This window comes from Colobus angolensis, unplaced genomic scaffold (assembly GCF_000951035.1).
Source record: "Colobus angolensis palliatus isolate OR3802 unplaced genomic scaffold, Cang.pa_1.0 Scaffold87, whole genome shotgun sequence".
Taxonomy (NCBI): domain Eukaryota; kingdom Metazoa; phylum Chordata; class Mammalia; order Primates; family Cercopithecidae; genus Colobus; species Colobus angolensis.
Window position 1 is genome coordinate 4,317,825 of NW_012122598.1, and position 10,796 is coordinate 4,328,620.

The following is a 10,796-nucleotide window of genomic DNA, read 5'->3' on the forward strand; positions in this document are numbered from 1 at the left end:
CGGCCTCCCAAAGTGCTGGGATTATAGGTGTGAGCCACCATGCCTGGTCTTGTTTTTTTTTTTTTTTGTAGAGTCAGGGTTTTTGCCTTGGTGCCCAGACTTGTCTCGAACTGCTGGGCTCAAGGGATTCTCCGACCCTGGCCTCCCAAAGTCCTGGGATTACAAGTGTGAGCCACCCCACCCAGCCCCGAGAAAGTGTTCTTAGTAAAGTGTTTTTACTGGAGTCTCTCAGTTCTTTTATGTTGGTTACATTGTGATCCTCCAACAGTAGAATATATGGTGTGTAGCATTTCCCAAATTTATTTGATATTTCCCTGTACTTCTATTGCCATTTTCCAGAATAGTGTGTAAAGGAATATAATTTGGGGAATGTGGTGTAGACCTCTTCTTTTTCTTTTCTTTTTTTTTTTTAATATTTAAGATGGAGGTTTAGGAGCTTGGAGAAGAGGAAGGACTAGGCAGAGAAACGAAGGAACATCCAGTAAAGTTTAGATTGAAAGCTTCCAGAATGAGGTCAGGACTTGAGCCTAGCTACTGGCACAGTGCCCAGCACAGCACTTGGCATGGGTGGTGCATAGCAAGGAAGAAGGGAGAAATGCCACAGGGAGCCACTGTTTTGGATGTTGTCTGAGCAGATTATTGACACAATCATATCCTTCTTCTTGGCCTCTCACAGGGTGTTGTGCTGGGATGTTACTTTGGGCCTGCTGCACTCTACATTTGGGCAGTGGGGATCCTGGCTGCAGGACAGAGCTCCACCATGACAGGAACCTATTCTGGCCAGTTTGTCATGGAGGTATGTGCTGGTATAGGATAGAGGGAGATAACACAACCCTTTTGTTGCTTCTTTTTTTTTTTTTGAGATGGAGTCTCACTCTTGTCGCCCAGGCTAGAGTGTAATGGCGCGATCTCAGCTCACTGCAGCCTCCATCTCCCAGGTTTGAGCAATTCTCCTGCCTCAGCCTCCCGAATAGCTAGGATTACAGGCTGTGGCCACCACACCCGGCTAATTTTTTGTATTTTTAGTAGAGATGGGGTTTCACCATGTTGGCCAGGCAGGTCTTGAACTCCTGACATCAGGCGATCTACCCACCTTGGCCTCTCAAAGTGCTGGGATTACAGGCGTGAGCCACTGAGCCTGGCCCCTTTTGTCACTTCTCAGTCCCATTCTTCTGGGGTCTCTCCTAAACCTCCCCAAAACGTGTTTTTGTTTCCTGTTGCAGACAGTCATCCTGCTCCTGTGTTTTCTTCCAGGGATTCCTGAACCTAAAGTGGTCACGGTTTGCCCGAGTGATTCTGACTCGCTCTATTGCCATCATCCCCACTCTGCTTGTTGCTGTCTTCCAAGATGTAGAGCATCTAACAGGGATGAATGACTTCCTGAATGTTCTACAGAGCTTACAGGTGAGGAGGAAGCTGAGGAAACTCACATCCTAGTTATTCAGGTAGCATTATGTACTGCCCTTGGGTACCAAGCCTAGCTGGGTGCTGGGGGGATATTGAGAGGAAGGCAGAGGCATGGTTGTGGTCTGCAGTAAATGTATATGAAATCCTTGGCATCTAAAAGGATTGTAGAAATGGTTTGGTTTTTTAAACCTGTTGAATGCGAACTACGAGCTTTACTTACACAGGGAACACAAAATTGTAGTTCATTAATGCAAAGCAAACATTAAATGAACATATAGGACACTGTGCTAGGTCTTGTGGAGGTTAAAGAGACAAGTCACGTACAAAGGTTTGTGTGGTAGGTTAATGACAGCTCTACAGAATTCAGTGTAATGCCCAAGCATGTTGGGATGATAGGAATAATTATTTCTCATGGGGTAGTTGAGGCAGCATTTATGTTTCCATTTCATTAATTGTGCTGTTCTCTAGGGTGATACAAGGACCCATAGTAATCCCATCTGATCTTCTTTCTTTTCCAGCTTCCCTTTGCTCTCATACCCATCCTCACATTTACGAGCTTGCGGCCAGTAATGAGTGACTTTGCCAATGGACTGTGAGTGTACTCTTCTTCGTTCCCAAAGGGGATGCTGATATGGGGAAAGGGTATCTTCATGCAGTAGGCCAGTCAGATGTAAGACACAGAGGGAAGTGATATGCTTTGAGAGGTGATTGCTAACTGCTTCCTCTTTGGCTTAGAGAATGGAAACTGTGAATATAGTAAAGGAAGAGAAAGCACATCTTTCATTTGGAGGGGAAAGAAAGTTCAGCTTTTACAGCGTAACTCTTCAGCTTCAGCCACTGAAGTTTGAGGCACCTTAATTCTTTGTTAAATGATCTTAACAAGAAAGGCATAAGTTAGTACCTTTTATATATATCTTTAAAGGATATGAGGTATCTGAAGTGACTTGTTGCATTTCTGGGAACATTAATGAAATGACTCATTGCATTTCTAGGCCTTGTTGCATCTCTAGGGACTTAAATATTAGGGATTATTTGTTGGTGTCTTTTCCCCACTCTTTCTCCCTATCAGTATCTAACTGTGGGTGATTTAACTTAGACTTATGAAGAATCTTTTTTTTTTTTCAAATTAAGAACAATTTTTCCATTCATTTTGAACTGCCTCTAATTCCTGTCCTGTTTACTCCACAGGATGCAGTTTCCTTTTCTGTCTGTAGCCAAGTTGGATTATTCCACCAGTGACTGTGCTGATTTCTTTTACAGAGGCTGGCGGATTGCAGGAGGAATCTTGGTCCTTATCATCTGTTCCATCAATATGTACTTTGTATTGGTTTATGTCCAGGACCTAGGGCATGTGGCATTGTATGTGGTGGCTGCTGTGGTCAGCGTGGCTTATCTGGGCTTTGTGTTCTACTTGGTAAGTCCAGCCTGGAAGAGCAGGGGCATAGGTATCAGGGATGGTAGAGGTAGGGTTCACTGACATTCAGAAATGAACCGACCCAGGCTGGGCACAGTGGCTCATGCCTATAATCCCAGTACTTTGGGAGGCTGAGGCGGGAGGATTACTTGAGTCCAGGAGTTAGAGACCAATCTGGGCAACATGGTAAGACTCCATCTCCACAAAAAAAGAGAAATGAACAGACCCAAAAGAGCACATAACAATCTACCTCCAGGTGATGGAGACAATTTATATGAAATTGTCAAATCAGCTGTTTACAAAGTAATATTTCTAACCATAAAATTCACTTTGGTTACTAAGATTTGTCATTTTTTCAATTTCTGTCACTTCTGTAGTTTCCATTCTTAGTAATTCCTAACAAGAGAGTACAGTATGTTTGAGGAACTAAAAGAAGGGTAGCAGTACAGAGAATGGAGGACAGTACAAAACAGAGGTGGAGAATGGGGCATGCAGTGTGATTTAGAGATTCGGGGTGGGACACATGCGGCCACAGCCCCCTTCAGCTCCATCACTTACTAGCTGTCCAAGCAAATAAGTAAATAGTGATAGTCTTTCCTTGACTCTCATTCTAGAGTCATTTTTAAAAAATCATGGTTATAAAACTATAGCTACATGAAAAAGTATGTAAAATTTATATTCCAATTATAAAAAATTTTTTTAAAAGTCTAGAATTATATAAAAATGGCAATATAATTTGTTGTAGGAAGGTAGGATTATAGATATATTCTCTATTTTCCAAATCTTCTTTAACATTGCTTATATTAATGAAAAACAGCCAAAATAACAACAGATCCATTTCCCTGTTCTATATAGGTTTCTTTGAAAAAACACAGGGGTTGGGGATAAGGAATAGCAGAATTTATATCATTTTTGCTGCAGAGAATGGCTAAAGATGGAGGCTGGAAACCTGCTGTTAACCTCTAGAACACTTCCCCACACCAGTGTGCCACACGTTAGATACTTTATGGAGAAAATTACTTCAGTAAATGTTGAAAAATTATTTCCTAGATTGATATATCTCTTCTTTTTTTCTTCCTGATAAACTTTGGGCACACAAAGACTGTACTGATCCTGTGATCTAGGAACTTAACTTCAAGGAAAACCAAGTAACTGAGTATGTCCTTGACAGGAATTGTTTTTAAAAATTCACTATAGAAGTTAGGGGTATCCTTTCGTAATGCAAATTGGATATGAAGGTGCCAGTTTGTCCTCAGTCAGCCTAAGGCTAATAAGCTTGTTGAAGACCCATTTTTATTATTATTTTTGAGATAGAGTTTTTCTCTGTTGCTGAAGCTGGGGTGTAGTGGCATGATCTTAGCTCACTGCAACCTCTGCCTCCTGGGTTCAAGCGATTCTCCTGCCTCAGCCTCCTGAGTAGTTGGGACTACTGCCACGTGCCACCACGCCTGGCTAATCTTTGTATTTTTAGTAGAGATGGGTTTCACCATGTTGGCCAGGCTAGTCTCAAACTCTTGACCTCAGGTGATCCATCCGCCTCAGCCTCCCAAAGTGTTGGGATTACAGGCGTGAGCCACTGCGTCTGGCCTGAAGGCCCATTTTTAGAGGAGAGGGCTGATTCTAGAGTGGGTTACTGCTGTTTAGCTTCAAAACAGGAACTTCATAGAGCAGCTTAGGAGACTACACCAATTGTATTAGTCTGTTAGTCATTCTCCTCATCATGGGGAGGACTGAGGAAAAGTGGACTTCCGAGAACTTATATAGTTGGATAAAAGAAACAAACAACAGGCTGGACGAGGTGGCTCATGCTTGTAATTTCAGTGCTTTGGGAGGTCGAGCCAGGAGGATTACTTGAGGTTAGGAGTTTTAGACCAGCTTGAGAAATATAGCAAGACACCTTGTCACTACAAAAAAATTAAATTAGCTGGGCATGGTGATGTGCGTCTGTAATCCTGGCAACTCAGGAGACTGAAAAGGGAGGATTGCTTGAGCCCAGGAATTCGAGGCTTCAGTGAGCTAGGATTGCACCACTATACTCCAGCCTGAGCAATAGAGGGAGACCTTGTCTCTAAAATGCAAAATAATGATAAAGATTAAAAAAAAAAAAAAGGAAAACCACAGACACAAAGCAGTAAGAACAGAGAAATTCAATATTAAAAATAGTATGGACAAACTTTGTTGAGGAAGGCAGATGATTTTTTGAAAGGGGGGCGGGGTTGAGAGAATGACTTGTGCAACCCTTGGTGGTAGAAGATGGGCACAGCTGGATGTTCAAGGAAGGGAGCAGATTTGCATTTGAGAAGTGCTGTGTGAGCAGTCATGGCTCTTCAAAGAGCCTGGTGAGTGATCACCATGTTTTGTCTTTCAGGGTTGGCAATGTTTGATTGCACTGGGCATGTCCTTCCTGGACTGTGGGCATACGGTAAGCATCTCTAAAGCCCTGCTGACAGAAGAAGCCACCCGTGGCTACACTAAATAACACTGGATTAGTCTGTCTTCTGCAGGTAGCCATCAGAGCCAGTGTGTTTCTATGGTTTACTGTGTGAACATAGCCAAAAGTATGTGCCGTTGCACAGACTGCATTTATGACTCAACCGTTGGTTGGAAAAGACTTTGTTTCATGTATGTTTGAAAGATGGAATTTTTTTTTCTTCCTGACCTCCTAACCTTGGAACTGGACTAGGGTGGGATCTTTGAAAAGCTGACATTTGCTGCTGTCATTCCAACACTAAGTTCTTAAGTAGTTGCCCAAGGGCTAGCTCAATTTATCCTTGGGAGAGACAAGGATATGCATGGTTCTTAACCAGGCTATATGTTTAAAAAAAAAAAAAATGGAAAATGTAATACATTTTTTATTATTCAAACTAAAGAATGAGTATGCAAGTTTTATTTATCAAAATTAATGGATTTTTAAAGGCTGAGAAATTTTCCTTATACATACCTTTTCAATTATTTTAATTACACAAAATTCTCAACTAGAATAGCTTCATCCATATGAAATATAAAATTAAGAGACACCCTGCTGTATCAGGCTTAGGATTCTTTGAACTTATTTACACTTTAATTTCTCAATGGAAGTTAAGAGGGGTGAGAAAACAAAGAAGGAGAAAAACTGACAACTAGCAAAACCAGCACCACATCGCTAGGTGGTGCTTACTAACTACCTTCTCAGGATTTTCCTCAGATTGAAAAGCTTATGAGAATTTCTTGAGAGTCTTAATAACCTGCCTGTTAGTATAGAGCTTTCCTGATGATATTTACTCTTGAGCACATGTAGTTGTAAAACCTTCACTTTCCTTCTCCAGGAGGGTGGTGATAGAAAAAGATGGTAGTATTTATGAACTGATGTTCTCATGAAATGTTGAAGGTGGGGAGAAAAGACTTTAAGGGGGAAGGAGAGCCATCTATTTTGTTCCTAAAGGCCACCTCTCACCACAATCGTCATGTTTTTCTGATGCACCACTCTGCTTCACGCCCAAGATGACTTGCAAGGCAATCTCAGGAGCTGTGGACTTAACGGTTGCAAGGCACACTGTCTTTCTCAGCATTCTCCGCAAGTCAGTAGGTGTCAGTATGGTTGCAAAGTTCACTGTCTCAGCAAGGTTGAACTGGGCTGCCTCTCTACAGCTGTTTCCTCAGAGGGAAAAATCTTGAGACCAGATGGTGGAGCTCTGGAGTCAGAGGAAATGAGTGTCTTCAGCATGAAGCTGCTGCTTTTACTTCAGCCACTTCTGACATTTTTACATACCGAGCCTGAGATTGTGTGATTATCTCAAATCAGATCACTTTGATGGAGATAAATAATCAAAACTGTTTTATAGCCATTGACTTGGTGAGAACAGTAATGGGAAATGGTGTTGAAGGACTTCTCGTTTTTGGAGCTTTCCTTCCAGAGTCCTGGTTGATTGGCGTTCTTTGTTCATCTGAGCCCCCAAAAGCATTATTACTGATATTTGCACACAGTCAAAAAAGCGCAGACTGGATGGATGGTCTTTTATAAGGCATTTAAGAGTACACTGCTGTGTTTCACTGACCATGCATTTTTCTTAGCCCCTCAAGTAATATAGCACAGAGTCATGAATGACAATTCCCCTAACCATTCCTCTTCATATCTGCCTCTTCCCCTTACCATTGTAATGCCCCAAACTGGTCATAAAGGTGCTCTGTGAAGATATTGGGGACTGACATCTTAAGCTCTCACCTGGCTGCAGTAGGAAAGGCCAAACTGACAAAAAATAAATAAATTATTTATAAAGATGATATGGTAAAATGTACCTTTGCCCTGGGTCTGGGTGGGTCCAGTCAGTCTCAGATTTATAAGCATTTAGGAGCCTAGGTAAAAGCTGCTAGTATTCTTTTAAAAGTTATATTTATGACTTGCAATGATAGAAAACTCCTTCCAATTAAATGGTATTTTATAATATTATGTGTGTACTTCACAGTGTTAAAAATACCCTCATATCTTATTGCATTTGATCCTCACAGAGAGAAAGTGCATTTTAACCAGTACTCTGGGTGCAATAAACAATACATAAGAAATTTAAGTCCTTCAATTCCAGCATATCCAGTGAGTTTTGGCAGTATGTTTATGTGGAATGTTTAAGGATACACAATTGTACTTTATATAAATTGGTTCTTGTTCTCCTTAAATGTGACATGAAATAACTGTGCTGCTACATTATACTGGAAATTAACAGGGGAAAAGGGAAGCGCTCTTGGCTCCCTTAAGGTTCTGCTAGTGGTGTTAGGAGTGGTTACAACTGAGCTTTTAGTAACCATTTAACCATATGTAAACTTGGTTTCTAATTAAAAAAAAAATTCTTTTTCCAATTTGGTTTCCTGGGTATTTTTTTAACCCTGAAATCATTTATTAATAAGGTTTCAACAACTTTGATACAAAAATACTGAACCAGCAACTACCACCTGGAATGGCACACTAAGTCCACACTGTTAGGATTTTCTCCTTAGAAAGGATAGAGAAATAAATGGATTTAGTCCTCAGAAGGCTTGGATTAATTGCAGATACCAGGACATTAATTTCCCTTTACCCACTTAGTCAAATGGTTTTACATAGCTAAAGGTCACATCATTACCATGTTTAAACTTGGGAAAAAAAATTTTATTCTGCTTTTCTCTAAGCTGAATATTTTCTACCTGTAGTTTATTTCACTGTTTCACTTTTACATTCTATATGTGCTGCCAATGAAAATTACTATTTGAAGAGAAACCAAACTCGTTTAGCTTAAAGATCAAGGAGCATTTTGGCAGACCTGATATAAATGGAAATATTGGCACCATTTATTAAAAACAAAGGCAGAGCTCAGGCACAGTGAACTTTACTAGACACATGACAGGAAAACCTGAGTCAGCAGTTGATTTGTCCCAGACGTGTCACCAGAACTTCATTTTCCCTTTCTCTGTTGTAAACCTTCCCTGTAAGTAACACAGTGGAAATTATCTAGGAATAATTTTGTTCTCCATGTTGTCTTTCCTCATTTAGTGCTCTCTCCTTACTTTGGATTTAATTTCAAAACTAAAATAGGATGCAAAACAATGTGAGGATCCTGTTTGGAAACGTTTCCTTTAGCTCTGCCCTCTGGAATACCTTCTGCTCCTCCATTGGTAGGACCAGTGAATTTAAATGTGTCAGCTTCTCTCAGCCCCTTAGCTTATGAATGTAAAAATGGCTCACTCAGTACTGTGTTCTAAGACCGGCCCGAACACTTGTATTATCTCATTTAATCCTTGTAACAACAAGAGGATCAGCCTCTATGTAGATGAGTCAACTGGAAGGCCAAAAGTAACTTGCCCATATTTACATTACTAATGAAATGCGCAGTTGGCATTTGAACTCACATAGCTTTAACTCCAGAATCCATGTTTTCATTCCCAAACTATTCTGTATAATATGTAGTATACCCTTCATGTTGGGTTGTCGCCAAGCTTTGTTGTTTATCAGCACAAGGAACATAACACACTGAAGCATTTGTTTCGTACTCTGATTAGTGCTAGAATATGCATTAGCCAGAAGTTGCCAACTGGTAGATTTTGGTCCCTGTGCAGAATTTTAAAAGTAAGCTCGAATGCTTTTGGCAAGTGTAGAGAATGGACAGGGTCCTCTATGGTCCTATCCCAGCAATAGCCAAGAGTTACTAGTTGAAAAGTTCACTCATTTGCATTAGCTGTCTGCCCCTGGAAGTATTTTAACCCATTCCCAGGCCATTTATTGTCATTTCTCAGTGTCTCAGAACAATATAACAAACATCTCCAATGAAGGTGGTCTATCAACTAAGTCATCTAAGTGACACTCTGTGGGCATCACAGTTCTAATACTGCAACCCTTGCTTACTACATATTGAAGAAGTCTACCACCGTTGCTCACTTGGGAAAGGCTTCAATGAATTGTCAGTATATTTAATTGCTATTATTTACTTAAGCCTGAATTAAGCAAGCTGATGTCTGAAGAGCTGTTTCCATGTCGTAAAGCCAGTGTAATACAGTGTTTTCTTAGCCCACTAGTTGGAAATAGTTTTATCTTGGGCATCATTTGGTCTAATCTGTCTTCACACAGTCATCACAGTAAGCCTGTGAGGTTATACACGGCAGTTTGTAATGTGTTAAATATATGTGCTGAAGACTAACACGAGATAGTATACTGGTGTACTTGGCATTTTTTTTTTTTCTGAGATGGAGTCTAGCTTTGACACCCAGGCTGGAGTGCAGTGGTGCGATCTTGGCTCACTGCCACCTCTGCCTCCCAGGTTCAAGCAATTCTCCTGCCTCACCCGCCCGTGTACTCTCACCACCATGCCTGGCTAATTTTTTTTTTTTTTTTAAGACAGAGTCTCACTCTGTTGCCCAGGCTGGAGTGCAGTGGCGCGATCTCAGCTCACTGCAAACTCCACTTCCCAGGTTCAAGCGATTCCCCTGCCTCTGCCTCCCAAGTAGCTGGGACTACAGGCGCACACCACTAAGCCCAGCTAATCTTTGTATTTTTACAGATGGGGATTCACTATGTTGATCAGGCTGGTCTCGAACTCCTGACCTCGTGATCCACCCACCTCAGCCTCCCAAAGTGCTGGGATTACAAGTGTGAGCCACTGCTCCTGGCTAATTTTTGTATTTTCAGTAGAGCCAGGGTTTTACCATGTTGATCAGGCTGCTCTCGAACTACTGACCTCAAGTGATCTGCCTGCCTCGGCCTTCCAGAGTGCTGGGATTACAGGTGTGAGCCACTGTGCCTGGCTGTACTTGGCATTTTCAAATGTAGCATTTATTCACATTTTACAAATAAGTGGAATAAGGCTCCAAAAGTATATGTGACATGCTAAAGGCCATAGGAAATGGTAGAGTTAAGGGCTTGAACCCAACTCCAGTGCCTTTCTATTATACTAAAATAGGGATAGTTGCTGCCAATAAATTTATAGTCTTCATTCAGCATTAACTTAGAGGTTGTTGGTGCCAAAGGATAACAATAAAAGCTCTAAGTAATAACAGTAGGGCTAAAATGAAACTCAAAGTTGTTCCAAGGTGTATTCGAGGAAGAGAAAAAGTAAAAAGAAATAACTTCATAGCCAGCCTAGGAAACATGCAAAACCCTGTCTACAAAAAAAATTAGCTGAGTGTGGTGGCACACACCTGTAATCCCAGCTACTTGGGAGGCTGAGATGGGAGGAAGGCTGAAGCCCAGGAGGTGGAGGTTGCAGTGAGCCAAGATTGTATCATTGGCACTCCAGCATGGGTTACATAGTGAAACCTTGTCTCTGCAAAAAAATAATAACTTCACAGGTCCAGGCTGGGCGCGGTGGCTCAAGCCTGTAATCCCAGCACTTTGGGAGGCCGAGACGGGCGGATCACGAGGTAAGGAGATCGAGACCATCCTGGCTAACCCCGTCTCTACTAAAAAAATACAAAAAACTAGCTGGGCGGGGTGGCGGGCGCCTGTAGTCCCAGCTACTCCGGAGGCTGAGGCAGG

The 10,796-nt window shown here is 41.6% G+C and overlaps 1 protein-coding gene across 2 annotated transcripts in view; it reads left to right on the forward strand.

Moving 5' to 3' along the window:
• Window positions 1-10,796, forward strand: part of SLC11A2 (solute carrier family 11 (proton-coupled divalent metal ion transporter), member 2) — a 48,282-nt gene that overhangs the window by 35,746 nt on the left and 1,740 nt on the right. For both annotated transcript variants that reach the window (XM_011930664.1, XM_011930665.1), the window contains 5 exons: window positions 677-796; window positions 1,255-1,404; window positions 1,926-1,999; window positions 2,668-2,821; window positions 5,190-5,243. In XM_011930664.1, the coding sequence (XP_011786054.1) occupies window positions 677-796; window positions 1,255-1,404; window positions 1,926-1,999; window positions 2,668-2,821; window positions 5,190-5,243 (552 nt within the window). The remainder of the gene's footprint in view (window positions 1-676; window positions 797-1,254; window positions 1,405-1,925; window positions 2,000-2,667; window positions 2,822-5,189; window positions 5,244-10,796) is intronic.